The sequence below is a fragment of the Patagioenas fasciata genome, chromosome 34 (genome assembly GCF_037038585.1).
Source record: "Patagioenas fasciata isolate bPatFas1 chromosome 34, bPatFas1.hap1, whole genome shotgun sequence".
NCBI classification, from domain to species: Eukaryota; Metazoa; Chordata; class Aves; order Columbiformes; family Columbidae; genus Patagioenas; species Patagioenas fasciata.
Genome location: NC_092553.1, coordinates 3,119,275 through 3,139,496, shown reverse-complemented (window position 1 = coordinate 3,139,496; position 20,222 = coordinate 3,119,275). Strand labels below are relative to the sequence as shown.

General features: G+C 65.5%; 3 protein-coding genes across 3 annotated transcripts in view; all 3 read left to right on the top strand.

Moving 5' to 3' along the window:
• Positions 1-8: 8 nt before the first annotated feature.
• On the top strand, positions 9-4,858 carry WHR1 (winged helix repair factor 1). The gene is made up of 8 exons (XM_071800904.1): positions 9-63; positions 354-557; positions 1,111-1,247; positions 2,337-2,432; positions 2,505-2,635; positions 3,218-3,315; positions 4,055-4,202; positions 4,627-4,858. Exons 1-8 carry the CDS (start codon positions 9-11, stop codon positions 4,670-4,672), a joined length of 915 nt encoding a protein of 304 aa, XP_071657005.1. The 3' UTR covers positions 4,673-4,858.
• Positions 4,841-12,568, top strand: NEU1 (neuraminidase 1). The gene is made up of 6 exons (XM_071801027.1): positions 4,841-5,656; positions 6,590-6,782; positions 7,670-7,932; positions 8,396-8,578; positions 10,906-11,125; positions 12,293-12,568. The coding sequence occupies exons 1-6, from the start codon at positions 5,582-5,584 to the stop codon at positions 12,514-12,516; spliced, it is 1,158 nt and encodes a 385-aa protein (XP_071657128.1). The 5' UTR covers positions 4,841-5,581; the 3' UTR covers positions 12,517-12,568.
• A 589-nt stretch (positions 12,569-13,157) lies between these two features.
• The window catches only part of BAG6 (BAG cochaperone 6), a 34,375-nt gene continuing 27,310 nt past the window's right edge, over positions 13,158-20,222 (top strand). Inside the window, exons 1-5 of the mRNA XM_071800903.1 lie at positions 13,158-13,264; positions 13,405-13,484; positions 14,436-14,553; positions 18,076-18,257; positions 20,114-20,167. Coding sequence (XP_071657004.1) covers positions 13,410-13,484; positions 14,436-14,553; positions 18,076-18,257; positions 20,114-20,167 — 429 coding nt within the window. The 5' untranslated portion in view covers positions 13,158-13,264; positions 13,405-13,409. The remainder of the gene's footprint in view (positions 13,265-13,404; positions 13,485-14,435; positions 14,554-18,075; positions 18,258-20,113; positions 20,168-20,222) is intronic.

Here is a 20,222-nt window from a genome sequence, read left to right as displayed (position 1 = left end):
CACCTTTAATGGCGACCACGCCCACTTTCGGAAACCACGCCCCTGGAGGGCGGAGCCAACCTGGTAGCCCCGCCCCTTACTGAAACCCCGCCCCTTGGCGCCTCTATTTGAATTTTAACGCTTTTTTGCCGCATTTATTTGAACTTCGAGGCGATTTCGTCGCCTTTATTTGAATTTCGAGGCGATTTTGACGCCTCTATTTCAATTTTAGCGCCCCCGGGGGCCGCCGTGGAATCATTGAAACGGGAAAACGCCCCCAAAACGCCCCCAACCCGCCCCAGCGCCCACCCGGGAGCCCCATTTACCCGCTCTTTGAAGAAAACCACGCGTTTGCGCCTTTTAAAACCGCCCAGAAACGGCTGAAAAGCGGCGGAGCGGTGGTTCAGTCCGCCCCCCCCCCCCCCCCCCAATTGGAACCAAGTGGTTCGTTCCGCTCCAAACCCCGCCCGCTTCCCCCCAAGCCACGCCCCCCCCCGGGCGGAGTGACGTCATCGCCGCGCGCCGCCCCATGAAGCGACGGCGCCGCCGCCTGGAGGAACCGCGGGGGGAACCGGACGGTACCGAATTGGGGGGGACAATGGGGGGGTGACCGTGACCCGAGTGACCCCCAGGGGCCCAGAGACCCCCCCAGTGACCCCAAATAACCCCCAGGGTCCTAAAGCCCCCCAGTGACCCCAAATAACCCCCAGGGTCCCAGAGCCCCCCCAGTGCCCCCAAATAACCCCCAGGGTCCTAAAGCCCCCAGTGACCCCAAATAACCCCAGGGTCCTAAAGCCCCCCCAGTGACCCCAAATAACCCCCAGGGTCCTAAAGCCCCCCCAGTGCCCCCAAATAACCCCCAGGGTCCTAAAGCCCCCAGTGACCCCAAATAACCCCAGGGTCCTAAAGCCCCCCCAGTGACCCCAAATAACCCCAGGGTCCTAAAGCCCCCCCAGTGACCCCAAATAACCCCAGGGTCCTAAAGCCCCCCCAGTGACCCCAAATAACCCCAGGGTCCTAAAGCCCCCCCAGTGACCCCAAATAACCCCCAGGGTCCTAAAGCCCCCAGTGACCCCGAGTTCCCCCACTGTCCCCCATTGTCCCCCATTGTCCCCCGTTGTCCCCCGGCAGGGGGGGTGCGGGGGGCGCTGCGCTCGCTGTTCTCGCTGTTCCCGGGGGGGCTCTTTGGGGACTCCCTGCCCCCCCTCGTCCTGCGGCACCAGCTCTACGACCTCGTCCCCGACAGAACGGCCGTGGACAGGCACCTGGTGAGCGCCCAAAATAGTGACCCCCCCACACCCCCCTGACACCCCCCCAAGCCCCCCTGACCCCCCCAGACCCTCTTGACGTCCCCCAAGCCCCCCTGACCCCCCTGGTCCCCCCCAAACCCCTCCAGACCCTCCTGACACCCCCTGACCTTCCTGGCACTCCCAGAACCCCCCCAGACCCCCCAGACCCTCCTGACCCCCCCAACCCCCTCCAAACCCCCCCAGACCCTCCTGACCCATCCTGACCCCCCAAATACCCCATGCTCCCCCAAAACCCCATGCTCCCCCCAAGCCCCCCTGGACCTCCCCTGACCCCCCAGACCCTCCTAACACCCTCAGGCCCCCCCCAAACCCCCCTAAAACCCTCCTGACCCCCCCATACCCCCCCTGACCCCCCCAGACCCTCATGACCCCCCCCAACCCCCCTGCCCTCCCCAAAACCCCCTAAAACCCTCCTGATCACCCTGACCCCCCCAGACCCCTCCTGAGCCCCCTAAACCCCCCCAAACCCCCCTGACCCCCCCAAATCCCCATGACTCCCCCCCCAAAAGCCCCCTGACATCCCATAACCCCCAAAAACCCCTTGACCTCCCCATATGGCACCTGGGGAGGGGGAGGGAATGGGGGGGGGGGGGGATCAGGACTCGACCCCCAACCCCCCCATAACCCCCCAACCACCCCCCGGACCCACAAACCCCCCCACCCCCCCCAACCCCCTCCAGGAAACAATTCCGTGTCGTTCACTCTGGTCCCTACTGATGGTTGGGTTCTACAAACAACCCCATGACAACCACCAGGACCCCCCGAAAGACCCTCTTAACCCCCCCTGAACCCCAAAAAACCTGACACCCCCAAAGCCACTGAGCCCTCAGACCCCCCCAACCCCCCCTGACCCCCCCAAAATCCCCCAACCCCCCAAAAACCACCTCAGCCCCAAGGGCCTGATCCTGTTGCTGCCCCTGGACCCCGATGCTCTGGGGGGGTTTAGGGGACTCATGGGGATAATTGGGGGTTCAGGGGGAGTTTGGGGGTTTGGGGGGGATCTGAGACCTTTGGGGACCCCCAAAAATCCTCTCCCCCATTCCCCAGAACGACCTTCGTGCCGAGGGCCGGATCCTTTTGCTGCCGCTGGGTTTGGGCCCCGACACTTTGGGGGTCGTCCCCACCGAGTCCTACAAGGAAAAGGTTTTGGGGGGACATTGGGGGGGGGTCTGGGGGGTTTTGGGGACCCCCCTGACCCCTGTGCCCCCCCCCCAGGTGCTGGCGGGGGTGTCGGGGACCCCCCGGGAGGGGCTGGTGCGGAGGTTCCTGGATGTGGCCGTGGGGCGAGAAATGGGGTTCGAGGAGACGCGGCTGCGGGAGATGGGGTTTGGGGACGGTGACGTCACGTAAGGGGGGGACACGGGGTGTGGGGGGGGATGTGGGGGTCTGGGGGGGTGCTAGGGGGAGTTTGGGGGGAATTTGGGGGCGTCCTGGGGGGGTTTTAGGGGGGGATTTCCAAAGCGTAGCCATCAGTAGGGACCAGAGTGAACGACATGTAGTGAGTTACAGGAAAGGGTTGGAGAGTTCTGAGGGGGTCAAAAGGGTCTTTGGGGGGGTCCTGGGGGGAATTTTGGGGGTCCGGGGGGTGTTGGGGGGGGTTTGCAATGCACAGCCATCGGTAGGGACCAGAGTGAACAACAGGTAGTGAGTTACAGGAAGGAGTTGGGGGGGTCAGAAGGGTCTTTGGGGGTTCCCTGGGGGGTGTTTGGGTGGTTTTGGAGGGGATTTGGGGGATTTTGGGGGGGTTTGCAAAGCGCAGCCATCAGTAGGGACCAGAGTGAACGACACGTAATTGGTAACAGGAGGGGGTTGGGGGGGTTTTGTGGGACCCGGGCGGGGTTGTGGGACCCGTGGGGGGTTGTGGGGATGTGGGGGGGTGTTGGGGGGTTTTTGGGGGGGTCCTGAACCCCATTTTCCCCCCCCACCAGGCAGTTGGTGGGCGTGGGGCTCCTGACCGTGCGTGATGCTGGGAGCTGGTGGTTGGCGCTGCCGGGGGTCGGGCGCTTTGTGCGGGAACTGATCCGAGGTGAGGGGACCCCCCTGCCCCCCAAAACAACCCACACCCCCCCCAGACCCCCCCAGACCCCCCCAAACCTCCCACACCCCCTGGGACCCACCCAGACCCTCCCAACCCCATCCTGTAACTCATTACATGTCGTTCACTCTGGTCCCTACTGATGGCTGCAATCTGCAAACACCCCCAGAACCCCCAAAACACCCCCAGGACCCTCCCAAAGACCCTTTTGACCCGCCCAGGACCCCCCCAACCCTTTCCTGTAACTCGCTCTGTGCTGTTCACTCTGGTCCCTACTGATGGCTGCACTTTGCAAACCCCCCCAGAGACCCCCCCAGTGACCCCTTTAACCCCCCCAAATCCCCCAGGACCCCTTTGATGCCCCCAAAACCTCCCTAGTGCCTCCTGTAACTCATTACATGTTGTTCACTCTGGTCCCTACTGATGGTTGCGCTTTGCAAACCCCCCCAGAACCCCCAAAACTGCCCCAGGACCGCCCCAAAGACCCTTTAGATCCCCCCAGACGCCCCCAGCCCCCTCCTGTAACTCACCATGTGCCGTTCACTCTGGTGCCTACTGATGGCTGGATTCTACAAACCCCCCCAGGACCCCCCAAAAGACCCTTTTGACCCCCTAAACCCCCAATAAACCCCCCAAACCCCTCCTGTAACTCACTCCGTGCCGTTCACTCTGGTCCCTACTGACGGCGCGGAGGGGGAGGGTCTGTCCTTGACCCCCCGTTGCCCCGCAGGTCGCCGGGCGCTGCTGGGGGTCGTGCGCAGGTCCCGGCACCGCGAGGTTCCCGTCTTGGGGCTGCGGGAGCGACCGAACCCCCCGGGCGCCCGCCTGGGGGTCCCGTACCTGCTGCACGACCTGGTGGGGGCGCAGTTGCTTCAAAGGTGACTCCCCCACACCCCCCCGTGACCTCTGACCCCCCCCGAACCCCCATGTCCTACAACCCCCCCCCAGACCCCTCCTATAACCAATTATGTGCCGTTCACTCTGGTCCCTACTGATGGCTGCGCTTTGCAACCCCCCCCAAAGCCCCCAAAAAACACCCCAAAACCCCCCAGGGACCCCCCCAAAGACCCTTTTGACCCCCCCAGGACCCCCCCAACCCCCTCCTGTAAATCACTATGTGTTGTTCACTCTGGTCCCTACTGATGGCTGCACTTTACAATCCCTCCCAGGGACCCCCAATGACCCCTGCCCCCCCCCACCCAGGACCCCATGATCCCCCCCGACCCCCTTGTGACCTTTGACCCCCCGTGACCCCCATGACCCCTGGGTGACCCCCGAGTGACCCCTCCCTTCCCCCCACAGCATCCCCACCCCCTCAGGCCCGATGCTGCGATTGGCCAAGACCTGACCGGAGTGAGGGGGCGTGGCCACTGGTGACCACGCCCCCACCGGGGGGCGGGACTACAGCGGATCCCACCCTTCAAACGGCAACAGCGGTGGGTGGGGCCCATATCAGCCTCCCCCCTCCCCCGCAGGCCGGATGTGGGGGGGGGTGGTGGTGAAAAAAGTGCAATAAAAGTGACCAAAAGAAGCAGTTTTCTCCCAAAACGGGGTGTTTTATTCGCTGGTGGGCCCCACCGGCCATCACTTCTTTAAGCCCCAACTATTGGCGTTGCCGCTTTAAATCCTTGACCCCACCCCCAATTTGGCGTTGCCGCTTTAAGCCCTGACCCACTTCATGGGCGTTGCCGCTTTAAATCTTGGCTCCGCCCCCTTTATGCAGTTGCTGCTTTAACTCCTTGACCCTTCCCCCCCCAGGCGTTGCCGCTTTAAATCCTGGCCCCACCCCTCTATTTACCGACCGTTGCAGCTTTAAGCCCTTGACCCCGCCCCCAATTTGGCGTTGCCCCTTTAAGCCGTGGTCCCTCCCCCTTTACCGGTCGTTGCCGCTTTAAATCCTTGACCCCGCCCCATGGGTATTGCCGTTTTAAGCCCTGACCCATTTCATGGGCGTTGCCGCTTTAAACCCTGGCTCCGCCCCCTTCCTGCCGTTGCCACTTTAACTCCTTGACCCCGCCCCCAATTTACCGTTGCCGCTTTAAATCCTTGATCCCACCCCCGCCATAACCGTTGCCGCTTTAAGCCGTGGCCCTGCCCCGTTTCCTGCCGTTGCCGCTTTAAATCCTGGCTCCGCCCCTTTTGCGAGCCGTTACCGCTTTAAATCCTTCCCCTCCCCCACCCCCAATTTGCCGTTGCCGCTTTAAGCCCCGCTCCCACGTGACCCGGCGCCACGTGACCCGGCGCCACGTGACCCGCCATGGCCGCCCGGAAGCTCCTCGCGCTGCTCCTGGCCGTTGGCGCCGCCGCGCGCTGGGTCGCGACCCCCGAGACGGTACTTCCGGTGGGGGGGAGGGGGTGGAAAACAGGGGACTTCCGGTGTGGGGGGAGGGGGACACACGGGACTTCCGGGGTGGGACCGACCCCTCGTGACCCCCCTGACCCCTCCCAGACCCCCAAATCCCCCCAGGACCCCCCAAAACCCTCCCCAGAGCTCATTATGTCCTGTTCAGTCTGGTCCCTACTGATGGCTCCATCCAGCAAACCCCCCCAGGACCCCCCCTAAACCCCCATAAACCCCCCAGGACCCCCCCAAAGGCCCTTTTGACCCCCCAAGCCCCTAATAAATCCCCCAGGACCCCCAGAATCCCCCCTTTAACTCATTATGTCCCGTTCACTCTGGTCCCTACTGATGGCTCCATCCAGGAAACCCCCCCAGGACCCCCATAAAACCTCCCAGGACCCCCCAAAGACCCATTTGACCCCCCAAGCCCCCAATAAACCCCCCCAAGACCCCCCTAAACCCCCCCTGTAACTCATTACATGCCGTTCACTCTGGTCCCTACTGATGGCTGCACTTTGCAAACCCCCCCAGGACCCCCATAAACCCCCCCAGGACCCCCCCAGTGACCCATTTGACCCCCCAAGCCCCCAATAAACCCCCCCAAGACCCCCCTAAACCCCCCCTGTAACTCATTACATGCCGTTCACTCTGGTCCCTACTGATGGCTGCACTTTGCAAACCCCCCCAGGACCCCCCCAAAGACCCTTTTGACCCCCCAAGCCCCCAATAAACCCCCCAGGACCCCCAGAATTCCCCCTATAACTCATTATGTCCTGTTCACTCTGGTCCCTACTGATGACCGTACTTCACATTCCCCCCCAGAACGCCCCCAAAGACCCTTTAGACCACCCCAACACCCCCCTAAGCCCCCAGTAACCCCCCCAAGACCCCCCCCTGACCCCCCCAATTCTTCCTCCCCCCCAGGTGCGCCCGCGGGTGATTCGCGAGCAGCTGCTGTGGGTGAGCGGGGAGGGCCGGGGGGGGGTGCACACGTTCCGGGTGCCGCTGGTGACGGTGACGCCGGGGGGGGCCCTGTTGGCCTGCGCCGAGGGCCGGAAACGCTCGGCGGCGGACGTGGGGGCCAAAGTCATCGTGTGCCGGAGGTCGCTGGATGGAGGTGGGGGGGAGCTATGGGGGGGGGCTGGGGGGGTCAAGAGGGTCTTTGTGGGGGGGTCTGGGGGGGTTTTGGGGGGTTTGGGGGGGGTTCTGGGGGGTTTCTAGAATCCGGCCATCAGTAGGGACCAGAGTGAACGGCACAGAATGATTGACAGGAGGGGCTTGGGGGGCCCAGGGGGGTTATGGGGGTGGTTATTTGGGTCTAGGGGGGGAATTTGGGGGGTGTTTTGGGGGTTTTGGGGGGGATTGTAGGATCCGGCCGTCAGTAGGGACCAGAGTGAACGGCACAGGATGATTAACAGGAGGGATTCAGGGGGTCCTGGGGGGGGTCAAAAAGGTCTTGGGGGGGTCCTGGGGGGATTTTGGGGGGTCCTGGGGGGTTTATGGGGGTTCTGGGGGGGTTTGTAGAATCCAACCGTCAGTAGGGACCAGAGTGAACAGCACAGAATTATTAACAGGAGGGGGTTGGGGGCCCAGGGGGGTTATGGGGGGGGTTATTTGGGTCTGGGGGGGAGGTTAGAGGTTTTGTGGGGGTTCTGGGGGGGGTTTGTAGAATCCGACCATCAGTAGGCACCAGAGTGAACAACATGTAATTAGTTACAGGAGGGGCTTGGGGGGGTTTGGGGGGTCCTGGGGGGTTTTGGGGGGGTCAAAAGGGTCTTTGGGGGGGTCCTGGGGGGATTTTTGGGGGTGCTGGGGGGTTTATGGGGGTTCTGGGGGGGTTGCAGGTTACAGCCATCGGTAGGGACCAGAGTGAACACCATGTAATTGTTTCCAGGAGCGGATTGGGGGGGAGTGGGGGGTTTTGTGGGTCCGGGGGGGGGGTTTGGGGGTTATGGGGGGGGTTGGGGGTCGCGTCCTGACCCCCCCCACCCCTCCCCCCCCCAGGTGCCACGTGGGGCCCCACGCGGGTGGCGACGGACGACGGGTGGGGGGGGGATGGGCTGAACCTGGGGGCGCTGGGGGTGGGGGAGGGGGGGGAGGTGCTGCTGCTGTTCGCCCGCTGCGCCCATCCCCCCGCCGCCTGCGGCCCCCCCAGCACCCACGTCCTGAGGAGCCGCGACGGGGGAGGGGCCTGGGGACCCCCTGAGAACATCAGCCACGTCTTCGGGGGGGAGGTGTGGGCGCCCGGCCCCGGCTACGGGATACGGGTGAGGACCCAGGCGTTCGGGAGGGACCCGGGCGTTCGGGAGGGACCCAGGCGTTCGGGGGACCCAGGCATTCGGGAGGGACCCAGGCGTTCGGGAGGGACCCAGGAGTTCAGGGGGTGGGGGGGGATATAGGGGGTGGGAGGGACCCAGGAGTTCGGGTGGGGGGACCCAGGCGTTCGGGAGGGACCCAGGAGTTCGGGAGTGGACCCAGGCATCCGGGAAGGACCCAGGCGTCCGGGTCTCAGTTGTGTCCCCCCCAGAAGCTCCTCCCCCCCGCCAGGGGGCGCCTGGTGTTCTGACCCCAGAGGGGACCCAGGCGTCCGGTGGGGACCCAGGAGTTCAGGGGGGACCCAGGAATTCGGGAGTGGACCCAGGAGTTCGGGAGTGGACCCAGGAGTTCGGGAGGGAACAAAGGGACACAGGGGGGACCCAGGCGTCCGGGTGTCACTCGTGTCCCCCCCAGAAGCTCCTCCCCCCCGCCAGGGGGCGCCTGGTGTTCTGCGGGCACGGGACGCTGGAGCGGGACGGGGTGACGCTGCTGCTGAGCGACGACGGGGGGCGCTCGTGGCGCCGGGGGGGGACCCTCCCCGCCATCCCCTTCGGGGCGCCCCGCAGACCCCGCGACTTCACCCCCGACGAGTGCCAGGTGGGGACCCAGGAGTTCGGGAGGGACCCAGGCGTCCGGGGGGACCCAGGAGTTCGGGAGGGACTCAGGGGTTCAGGGCACCCAGGTGTTTGGGTGTGGGGGACCCAGGTGGCCGAGGGACCCAGGCGTCCGGGTGTGGGGACCAAGGCGTCCAAGGAACCCAGGCATCCGGGTGTGGGGGACCCAGGCGTCCGGGTGTGGGGACCCAGGCGTCCGGGTGGGGGGACCCAGGTGTCCAAGGGACCCAGGCGTCCGGGTGCAGGGACCCAGGCGTTCGGGTGTGGGGACCCAGGCGTCCAAGGGACCCAGGCATCCGAGTGAGGGGGACCCAGGCGTCCGAGTGTGGGGGACCCAGGCATCCAAGGGACCCAGGTGTCCGGGTGTGGGGGACCCAGGCGTTCGGGTGTGGGGACCCAGGCGTCCAAGGAACCCAGGCGTCCGGGTGGGGGGGACCCAGGCGTCCGGGTGGGGGGGACCCAGGCGTCCGGGTGGGGGGGACCCAGGTATCTGGGGGACCCAGGCGTCCGGGTGTGGGGACCGAGGCGTCCGGGTGGGGGGGACCCAGGTGTCCGGGTGTGGGGACCCAGGCATCCAAGGGACCCAGGTGTCCGGGTGTGGGGACCCAGGCATCCAAGGGACCCAGGCGTCCGGGTGCGGGGACCCAGGCGTCCGGGTGTGGGGGACCCAGGCGTCCAAGGAACCCAGGCGTCTGGGTGTGGGGGACCCAGGCGTCCGAGTGTGGGGGACCCAGGCATCCAAGGGACCCAGGCATTTGGGTGTGGGGGACCCAGGCATCCGAGTGAGGGGGACCCAGGCGTCCGGGTGCGGGGACCCAGGCGTCCGGGTGTGGGGACCCAGGCGTCCGGGCGCGGGACCCAGGCGTCCGGGTTGGGGGGACCCAGGCGTCCGGGTGGGGGGGACCCAGGCGTCCGGGTGTGGGGGACCCAGGCGTCCGGGTGTGGGGACCCAGGCGTCCGGGCGCGGGACCCAGGCGTCCGGGTTGGGGGGACCCAGGCGTCCGGGTTGGGGGGACCCAGGCGTCCGGGTGTGGGGGACCCAGGCGTCCGGGTGCGGGGACCCAGGCGTCCGGGTGTGGGGACCCAGGCGTCCGGGTGCGGGACCCAGGCGTCCGGGTTGGGGGGACCCAGGCGTCCGGGTGTGGGGACCCAGGCATCCTAGTGGGGGGGACCCAGGCGTCCGGGTGCGGGGACCCAGGCATCCAAGGGACCCAGGAGTCCGGGTGTGGGGACCCAGGCATCCAAGGGACCCCGGCGTCCGGGTGCGGGGACCCAGGTGTCCGGGTGTGGGGACCCAGGCGTTCGGGTGTGGGGACCCAGGCGTCCAAGGGACCCAGGCATCCGAGTGAGGGGGACCCAGGCGTCCGGGTGTGGGGGACCCAGGCGTCCGGGTGGGGGGGACCCAGGTATCTGGGGGACCCAGGCGTCCGGGTGTGGGGACCCAGGCATCCAAGGGACCCAGGAGTCCGGGTGTGGGGACCCAGGTACCCAAGGGACCCAGGCGTCCGGGTGCGGGGACCCAGGCGTCCGGGTGTAGGGAACCCAGGCGTCCGGGCGCGGGACCCAGGCGTCCGGGTGTGGGGACCCAGGTGTCTGGGTGTGGGGACCCAGGTGTCCGGGTGTGGGGGACCCAGGCGTCCGGGTGTGGGGACCCAGGTGTCTGGGTGTGGGGACCCAGGTGTCCGGGTGTGGGGGACCCAGGCGTCTGGGTGTGGGGACCCAGGCATCCAAGTGAGGGGGACCCAGGCATCCGGGTGCGGGGACCCAGGCGTCCGGGTGTGGGGACCCAGGCGTCCGGGTGCGGGGACCCAGGCGTCCGGGTGTGGGGGACCCAGGCGTCCGGGTGTGGGGGACCCAGGCGTCCGGGTGTGGGGGACCCAGGCATCCAAGTGAGGGGGACCCAGGCATCCGGGTGTGGGGGACCCAGGCGTCCGGGTGCGGGGACCCAGGCGTCCGGGTGTGGGGACCCAGGCATCCAAGTGAGGGGGACCCAGGCGTCCGGGTGTGGGGACCCAGGCGTCCGGGTGTGGGGACCCAGGCATCCAAGTGAGGGGGACCCAGGCATCCGGGTGTGGGGGACCCAGGCGTCCGGGTGCGGGGACCCAGGCATCCGGGTGTGGGGACCCAGGCATCCAAGTGAGGGGGACCCAGGCGTCCGGGTGTAGGGAACCCAGGCGTCCGGGTGCGGGGACCCAGGCATCCGGGTGTGGGGACCCAGGCATCCGAGTGGGGGGGACCCAGGCGTCCGGGTGTAGGGAACCCAGGCGTCCGGGCGCGGGACCCAGGCGTCCGGGCCCGCGTGCTCCCCAGCCGTACGAGCTGCCCGACGGGTCCGTGGGGCTGAACATCCGGAACCAGAACCAGTACCGGTGCCGGTGCCGCATGGTGGCGCGGAGCTGGGACGGGGGCGCCTCGCTGCCCCCCCGCGCCGTGGCGCTGCTGCCCGCGCTGCCCGACCCGGCCGTGGCCGCCGGCGTCGCCCTGGCCGGGGGGGCCCTGTTCTTCAGCAACCCCGCGCACGACAGCCGGAGTGAGGGGGACCCCGGCGGGGCGGGGGGACGGGGGGGATGGGGATGGGGGACCCAGGGGATGGGGATGGGGATGGGGATGGGGATGGGGGACCCAGGAGTTCAGGGGGGATGGGGATGGGGATGGGGGACCCAGGAGTTCAGGGGGGATGGGGATGGGGATGGGGATGGGGATGGGGGACCCAGGAGTGCGGGGGGGATGGGGATGGGGATGGGGATGGGGATGGGGATGGGGATGGGGATGGGGATGGGGATGGGGGGACCCAGGAGTGCGGGGGGGATGGGGATGGGGATGGGGATGGGGATGGGGATGGGGATGGGGATGGGGATGGGGATGGGGGACCCAGGAGTGCGGGGGGGATGGGGATGGGGATGGGGATGGGGATGGGGATGGGGATGGGGGGACCCAGGAGTGCGGGGGGGATGGGGATGGGGATGGGGATGGGGATGGGGATGGGGATGGGGGGACCCAGGAGTGCGGGGGGGATGGGGATGGGGGACCCAGGAGTTTGGGGGGGTGAGGGACCCAGGGGATGGGGATGGGGGACCCAGGAGTGCGGGGGAGATGGGGGACCCAGGGGATGGGGATGGGGATGGGGGACCCAGGAGTTCGGGGGGAGCCGGGGGGGTGGGGGGGATGGGGATGGGGATGGGGGACCCAGGAGTGCGGGGGGGATGGGGATGGGGATGGGGATGGGGGGACCCAGGAGTGCGGGGGGGATGGGGATGGGGATGGGGGAGGGGGACCCAGAAGTGCGGGGGGGATGGGGATGGGGGGACCCAGGGGATGGGGATGGGGGGACCCAGGAGTTCGGGAGGTTCAGGGGGACCCAGGCATCCGGGGGGACCCAGGGAGGCGGAGGGACCCAGAAATTTGGGAAGAAAATGGGGATGGGGGTGGGGATGGGGGGACCCAGGCATCCAGGGGGAGCCAGGAGTGCGGGAGGGCGGGGGGACCCAGGAGTTCGGGAGGGGAATGGAGATGGGGGTGGGGGGACCCAGGCGTCCGGGGGGGGTCAGGGGGACCCAGGAGTTCGGGAGGTTCAGGGGGACCCAGGAGTTCGGGAGGGACCCGGGAGGTCGGGGGGCACTCGGGGGTGGGGGTTTGGGGGACCCCGGAGTTCGGGCGTGGTCTGGGTGGGCGTGTCCTGAGCCGGCCCCGCCCCCAGGGGTGAACCTGACCCTGCGCTGGAGCTTCGACAACGGCACCACGTGGTGGGGGCGGGGCCTGCGCTTGTGGGCGGGGCCGAGCGGCTACTCCTCCCTGGCGGCCCCGCCCCCCGGGCCCGACGGCAGCCCCTCCCCCTACCTCTACGTCATCTACGAGAAGGGGCGGAGCCTCTCGACCGAGAGCGTCTCATTGGCCACCATCAGCATCACCGGAGAGCCCTGACCACGCCCCCCCCGCGCCGGGGGCGGGACTTCAATAAAGGGGTGTGGCTCAACCCGGACGCCTGGGTCCCTTTTTGGGGAGGCCCCGCCCACCGCGAGGTCACCAGCCCTTTTGGCTCCGCCCCCTGGCGGTCCCGCCCCCGTGACGTTGCCGGGAGCGTCGGCTCCGCCCCCCGAGCAAAAAACGCTGGCTGAGGCCCCGCCCCCATCGCCGCGAGGCCCCGCCCACCCTGCCTTGTTGCCCCGCCCACCAGGTCCCCAGGCCCCGCCCACCCGCGCGGTTTTTAACGCCAATAAACGCGCTTTTGGGTCCCGGAAGCGCCGGGGACGCGGCTCTCGGGCTTCCGCCCTCACCCAAGATGGCGGCGCCGCCCTCACTCACAAATGGCGGCCTGGCCGGGGTGGGGGGGCAATGACCGCTTCTAAAATGGCGGCGGGGGCGTCTGTGCGCATGCGCCACGCTCCAAGGCCCCCTCGGCGGGGGCGCCCGCGGCGATCGCCTGCCCCATTCCCCCACTCCCACCGTCCGCCAGCGGCCGCCGCTCCCCGCGAGGACTCAGCGGGAGGCTCCGGAGCCCGGGGGGGGCGCTCACGGGCCGCTCGCACCCCCGTTAGGCGCACGGTTAGCGCGGGGTTGCGGGGTTACGGGTTTCCGTCAGGCGCGCCGCGGGGCAGCCCGCAGCGGCGGGGTCCTGAGCGCCGCGGAGGAGCCGCAGCCACTCGGGCCGGGGGAACCGGGACCCGCGCAGGTTCGGGGCGATCGGGGCGGGGGGACCGGGGGGGCCGGGGGGCTCCGGGGGTCCCGGTGCGGTTCCCGTGCGGTCCCGGTGCGGTTCCCGTGCGGTCCCGGTGCGGTGCCGGTGCCGTCACGGCCGCGCCGCCCCCGCAGCCGCCATGGCCGAGCCGCCGCTGGACGTGCTGGTGAAGACGCTGGACTCGCAGACCCGGAGCTTCCAGGTGGAGCCCGAGGTGGGAGAGCGAGCGGGAAACCCCGCGAAACCCCCGTTCACCCCCCGTTAAACCCCCCGTTAAACCCCCCGTTAAACCCCCCGTTCACCCCCCGTTCACCCCCCGTTAAACCCCCCGTTAAATCCCCCGTTCACCCCCCGTTAACCCCCCGTTAAACCCCCCGTTCACCCCCCGTTCACCCCCCATTAACCCCCCCATTAACCTCCCCCCTTACTCCCCACATTCTCCCCCCTCCCCCCTTACTCCCCCCCTTAACCCCCCGTTGACCCCCCCATTCTGCCCCGTTGACTCCCCCGCTCTCCCCCGTTGACCCCCCCGTTGACCCCCCGTTCACCCCCGTTGACCCCCCCGTTCTGCCCCGTTGACCCCCCCCGTTGACCCCCCCGCTCTCCCCCGTTGACCCCCCCCGTTGACCCCCCCGTTCTGCCCCGTTGACCCCCCCGTTGACCCCCCCGTTCTCCCCCGTTGACCCCCCCGTTCTGCCCCGTTGACCCCCCCGTTGACCCCCCCGTTGACCCCCCCCGTTCTCCCCCGTTGACCCCCCCGTTCTCCCCCGTTGCCCCCCCCGCTCTCCCCCGTTGCCCCCCCCGCTCTCCCCTTTGACCCCCCCGTTCTCCCCGTTGACCCCCCCGTTCTGCCCCCGTTGCCCCCCCCGTTCTGCCCCGTTGACCCCCCCGTTCTCCCCCGTTGCCCCCCCCGTTCTCCCCCCTTGACCCCCCCGTTCTCCCCCCTTGACCCCCCCGTTGACCCCCCCGTTCTCCCCGTTGACCCCCCCATTCTGCCCCTTTGACCCCCCCGTTCTCCCCTTTGACCCCCCCGTTCTCCCCCGTTCACCCCCCTTGACCCCCCCGTTCTCCCCGTTGACCCCCCCGTTGACCCCCCCGTTGATCCCCCCCGTTCTCCCCCGTTGACCCCCCCATTCTGCCCCGTTGCCCCCCCCGTTCTCCGCAGATCTCGGTGCGCGAGTTCAAGTCCCGCATCGCCCCCGCCGTGAACATCCCCCCCCAGCAGCAGCGCCTCATCTACCAGGGCCGGGTGCTGCAGGACGAGCGCAGCCTCCGCGACTACGGTGGGGGGGTTCCGGGGTCTGGGGGGGTCAAAAGGGGCTTTGGGGGGGGTCTCTGGGGGTTGTTTTGGGGGTTCTGGGGGGTTTTTGTAGAGTGTGACCGTCAGTAGGGACCAGAGTGAACGGGGCAGAATGATTGACAGGAGGGGTTGGGAGGGTTTGGGGTTTGTTATGGGGGGTCCAATGGGGTTTATTGGGCTCTAGGGGGGGTCAAAAGGGGCTCTGGGGGGTCTCTGGGGGTTGTTTTGGGGGTTCTGGGGGGTTTTGTGGAGCGTGACCGTCAGTAGGGACCAGAGTGAACGGGGCGGAATGATTGACAGGAGGGGTTGTGGGGTCTGGGGGTTGTTATGGGGGGTCCAATGGGGTTTATTGGGGTTTGGGGGGGGTCTCTGGGGGTTGTTCTGGGGGTTCTGGGGGGTTTCGTAGAACGTGGCCATCAGTAGGGACCAGAGTGAACGGAACAGAATGATTGACAGGAGGGGCTGGGGAGTATGTGGGTTGTTATGGGGGGTCCTGAGGAGATTTATTGGGGTCTGGGGGGGTCAAAAGGGTCTTGGGGGGGGTCTCGGGGGGTTTTGTGGAGCGTGACCGTCAGTAGGGACCAGAGTGAACGGAACGGAATGAATGACAGGAGGGGTTGGGGGGTGGGGGGTCGGTTATGGCGGGTCAGGGGGTGTTTTGGGGTCAGTTATGGGGGTCAGGGGGTGTTTTGGGGTCAGTTATGGGGGTCAGGGGGTGTTTTGGGGTCAGTTATGGGGGTCAGGGGGTGTTTTGGGGTCAGTTATGGGGGTCAGGGGGTGTTTTGGGGTCGGTTATGGGGGTCAGGGGGTGTTTTGGGGTCAGTTATGGGGGTCGGGGTATTTTGGGGTCGGTTATGGGGGTCAGGGGGTGTTTTGGGGTCAGTTATGGGGGTCAGGGGGTGTTTTGGGGTCGGTTATGGGGTCAGGGGGTGTTTTGGGGTCAGTTATGGGGGTCAGGGGGTGTTTTGGGGTCAGTTATGGGGTCAGGGGGTGTTTTGGGGTCAGTTATGGGGGTCCTGGGGTATTTTGGGGTCAGTTATGGGGGTCAGGGGGTGTTTTGGGGTCAGTTATGGGGGTCAGGGGGTGTTTTGGGGTCAGTTATGGGGTCAGGGGGTGTTTTGGGGTCGGTTATGGGGGTCAGGGGGTGTTTTGGGGTCGGTTATGGGGGTCAGGGGGTGTTTTGGGGTCAGTTATGGGGGTCAGGGGGTGTTTTGGGGTCAGTTATGGGGGTCAGGGGGTGTTTTGGGGTCAGTTATGGGGGTCAGGGGGTGTTTTGGGGTCAGTTATGGGGGTCAGGGGGTGTTTTGGGGTCAGTTATGGGGGTCCTGGGGTATTTTGGGGTCAGTTATGGGGGTCAGGGGGTGTTTTGGGGTCAGTTATGGGGGTCAGGGGGTGTTTTGGGGTCAGTTATGGGGGTCAGGGGGTGTTTTGGGGTCAGTTATGGGGGTCAGGGGGTGTTTTGGGGTCAGTTATGGGGTCAGGGGGTGTTTTGGGGTCGGTTATGGGGTCAGGGGGTGTTTTGGGGTCAGTTATGGGGTCAGGGGGTGTTTTGGGGTCAGTTATGGGGGTCAGGGGGTGTTTTGGGGTCAGTTATGGGGGTCAGGGGGTGTTTTGGGGTCAGTTATGGGGTCAGGGGGTGTTTTGGGGTCAGTTATGGGGGTCAGGGGGTGTTTTGGGGTCAGTTCTGGGGGTCAGGGGGTGTTTTGGGGTCAGTTATGGGGGTCAGGGGGTGTTTTGGGGTCAGTTATGGGGTCAGGGGGTGTTTTGGGGTCAGTTATGGGGGCAGGGGGTGTTTTGGGGTCAGTTATGGGGGTCAGGGGGTGTTTTGGGGTCAGTTATGGGGGGCAGGGGGTGTTTTGGGGTCAGTTATGGGGTCAGGGGGTGTTTTGGGGTCAGTTATGGGGTCAGGGGGTGTTTTGGGGTCAGTTATGGGGGCAGGGGGTGTTTTGGGGTCAGTTATGGGGGTCAGGGGGTGTTTTGGGGTCAGTTATGGGGTCAGGGGGTGTTTTGGGGTCGGTTATGGGGTCAGGGGGTGTTTTGGGGTCGGTTATGGGGGTCAGGGGGTGTTTTGGGGTCAGTTATGGGGGTCAGGGGGTGTTTTGGGGTCAGTTATGGGGGTCAGGGGGTGTTTTGGGGTCAGTTATGGGGTCAGGGGGTGTTTTGGGGTCGGTTATGGGGGTCAGGGGGTGTTTTGGGGTCAGTTATGGGGGTCAGGGGGTGTTTTGGGGTCAGTTATGGGGTCAGGGGGTGTTTTGGGGTCAGTTATGGGGGTCAGGGGGTGTTTTGGGGTCAGTTATGGGGGCAGGGGGTGTTTTGGGGTCAGTTATGGGGGTCAGGGGGTGTTTTGGGGTCAGTTATGGGGGGCAGGGGGTGTTTTGGGGTCAGTTATGGGGTCAGGGGGTGTTTTGGGGTCAGTTATGGGGGTCAGGGGGTGTTTTGGGGTCAGTTATGGGGTCAGGGGGTGTTTTGGGGTCAGTTATGGGGTCAGGGGGTGTTTTGGGGTCAGTTATGGGGGTCAGGGGGTGTTTTGGGGTCAGTTATGGGGGTCAGGGGGTGTTTTGGGGTCAGTTATGGGGTCAGGGGGTGTTTTGGGGTCGGTTATGGGGGTCAGGGGGTGTTTTGGGGTCAGTTATGGGGGTCAGGGGGTGTTTTGGGGTCAGTTATGGGGGTCAGGGGGTGTTTTGGGGTCAGTTATGGGGTCAGGGGGTGTTTTGGGGTCAGTTATGGGGGTCAGGGGGTGTTTTGGGGTCAGTTATGGGGGTCAGGGGGTGTTTTGGGGTCGGTTATGGGGGTCAGGGGGTGTTTTGGGGTCAGTTATGGGGTCAGGGGGTGTTTTGGGGTCAGTTATGGGGGTCAGGGGGTGTTTTGGGGTCAGTTATGGGGGGCAGGGGGTGTTTTGGGGTCAGTTATGGGGTCAGGGGGTGTTTTGGGGTCAGTTATGGGGGTCAGGGGGTGTTTTGGGGTCAGTTATGGGGGTCAGGGGGTGTTTTGGGGTCAGTTATGGGGGTCAGGGGGTGTTTTGGGGTCAGTTATGGGGTCAGGGGGTGTTTTGGGGTCAGTTATGGGGGTCAGGGGGTGTTTTGGGGTCAGTTATGGGGGTCAGGGGGTGTTTTGGGGTCAGTTATGGGGGTCAGGGGGTGTTTTGGGGTCAGTTATGGGGTCAGGGGGTGTTTTGGGGTCAGTTCTGGGGGTCAGGGGGTGTTTTGGGGTCAGTTCTGGGGGTCAGGGGGTATTTTGGGGTCAGTCATGGGGGTCAGGGGGTGTTTTGGGGTCAGTTATGGGGGTCAGGGGGTGTTTTGGGGTCGGTTATGGGGTCAGGGGGTGTTTTGGGGTCAGTTATGGGGGTCAGGGGGTGTTTTGGGGTCAGTTCTGGGGGTCAGGGGGTGTTTTGGGGTCAGTTATGGGGTCAGGGGGTGTTTTGGGGTCAGTTATGGGGGTCAGGGGGTGTTTTGGGGTCAGTTATGGGGTCAGGGGGTGTTTTGGGGTGACCCCTCCCCCTTCGCAGACGTGGGGGGCAAAGTGATTCACCTGGTGGAGCGGGCCCCCCCCGGCCCCTCCCCCACCCCCCAACCCCCCCACGGCGGGGGCGGGGCCGGGGGGGGAGGGGCGGCCGGGGGGGCCCCCCCGGGCAGGGGAGCCGAGAGGAACCCGAACAGCTACGTCATGGTGGGGACCTTCAACCTGCCGGTGAGAAACGGGGGAAAACGGGCAAAAATGGGGAAAAACGGGGGAAATGGGGGAGATGGGGGGGGGAGCTTCAACCTGGCGGGGAGAAATGGGGGGAAAATGGGGGAAATTGGGCAAAAATGGGGGGAAAATGGGGGAAAATGGGGGGAAAAATGACGGGAGATGGATGGGAAAATGGCGGGAAATGCAGGGGAGCTTCAACCTGCTGGGGAGAAATGGGGGGAAAATGGGGGAAAACGGGCAAAAATGGGGAAAATGGGGGGAAATGGGGGAAATGGGGGGGGGAGCTTCAACCTGGCGGGGAGAAATGGGGGGAAAATGGGCAAAAATGGGGGGAAAATGGGCAAAAATGGGCAAAAATGGGGGGAAAATGCGGGAAAAATGGCGGGAAATGGATGGGAAAATGGCGGGAAATGGGGGGGAGCTTCAACCTGCTGGGGAGAAATGGGGGGAAAATGGGGGAAATTGGGCAAAAATGGGGAAAATGGGGGGAATGGGGGAAATGGGGGGGGGAGCTTCAACCTGGCGGGGAGAAATGGGGGGAAAATGGGGGAAAACGGGCAAAAATGGGGGGAAATGGGGGAAAATGGGGGGAAAAATGGCGGGAAATGGATGGGAAAATGGCGGGAAATGGGGGGGAGCTTCAACCTGCTGGGGAGAAATGGGGGTAAAATGGGGGAAATTGGGCAAAAATGGGGAAAATGGGGGGAAATGGGGGAAATGGGGGGGGGGGCTTCAACCTGGCGGGGAGAAATGGGGGGAAAATGGGCAAAAATGGGCAAAAATGGGGGGAAAATGGGGGGAAAATGGCGGGAAATGGATGGGAAAATGGCGGGAAATGGGGGGGAGCTTCAACCTGCTGGGGAGAAATGGGGGGAAAATGGGGGAAAACGGGCAAAAATGGGGAAAATGGGGGGAAATGGGGGAAATGGGGGGGGGGGCTTCAACCTGGCGGGGAGAAATGGGGGGAAAATGGGGGAAAACGGGCAAAAATGGGGGGAAATGGGGGAAAATGGGGGAAAAATGGCGGGAGATGGATGGGAAAATGGCGGGAAATGGGGGGGAGCTTCAACCTGCTGGGGAGAAATGGGGGGAAAATGGGGGAAATTGGGCAAAAATGGGGAAAATGGGGGGAAATGGGGGAAATGGGGGGGGGAGCTTCAACCTGGCGGGGAGAAATGGGGGGAAAATGGGGGAAATTGGGCAAAATGGGGGGTAATGGGGGAAAATGGGCAAAGTGGGGGGGGACGTTCAACCTGGCGGGGAGAAAATGGGGGGAAAATGGGGGAAAATGGGGAGAAAATGGGGGAAAAATGTCGGGAAATGGGGGGGAAATGGCGGGAAATGAGGGGGAACTTGAACTTGGTGGTGAAAAATGGGGCAAGAAACGGGGAAAATGGGGCAAAAATTGGGGTGAAAATGGTGGGAAATTGGGGGGGGGGATGGGGCAATAATTGGGGTGAAAGTGGGGGAGAATGGGCAAAAATGGGGGGGAAATGGGGCAATAATGGGGGGAAACTGAAGGGAAAATGGGGGGAATGGCGGGAAATGGGGGGAAAATGGCGGGAAATTGGATGGGGAGATGGCAGGAAACGGGGGGGAAGGGAAATGGGGCAAAAATGGCGGGAAATGGGGTAAAAATGGCGGGAAACGGGGCAAAAATGGCGGGAAACAGGGCAAGGAATGGGCCAAAATGGGTCCAAAAAAAGGCGGGAAATGGGTCAAAAAAGGCGGGAAACGGGTCAAAAAAGGCGGGAAACGGGTCCGAAATGGTTCCAGCGGGGTGTGGGGAGGGGCCCCGGGGGGGTGTTTTGGGTCTAAATGGCGTTTTTTGGCTATTTTGGGTGTTTCTGCAGATCGACGGCTCCTCGGTCGACGTTCACATCAACATGGACCAGGCCCCTGCGCAGGTCGTTTTGGGGCATTTTGGGGTGATTTGGGGGGTTTTGGGGGTCGGGGGGGGTC

What these genes read in the sequence shown, in the direction of transcription:
- WHR1 (XM_071800904.1), top strand. Translation starts at nt 9, where the DNA reads ATGGCGACCACGCCCACTTTCGGAAACCACGCCCCTGGAGGGCGGAGC. An exon ending in ACCGCGGGGGGAACCGGACG is followed by an intron (nt 558 to 1,110) that starts GTACCGAATTGG and finishes GTCCCCCGGCAG; the next exon opens with GGGGGGTGCGGGGGGCGCTG. An exon ending in GGGGCGCAGTTGCTTCAAAG is followed by an intron (nt 4,203 to 4,626) that starts GTGACTCCCCCA and finishes TTCCCCCCACAG; the next exon opens with CATCCCCACCCCCTCAGGCC.
- NEU1 (XM_071801027.1), top strand. Translation starts at nt 5,582, where the DNA reads ATGGCCGCCCGGAAGCTCCTCGCGCTGCTCCTGGCCGTTGGCGCCGCC. An exon ending in GCCCCGGCTACGGGATACGG is followed by an intron (nt 7,933 to 8,395) that starts GTGAGGACCCAG and finishes TGTCCCCCCCAG; the next exon opens with AAGCTCCTCCCCCCCGCCAG. An exon ending in CCCCGCGCACGACAGCCGGA is followed by an intron (nt 11,126 to 12,292) that starts GTGAGGGGGACC and finishes CCCCGCCCCCAG; the next exon opens with GGGTGAACCTGACCCTGCGC.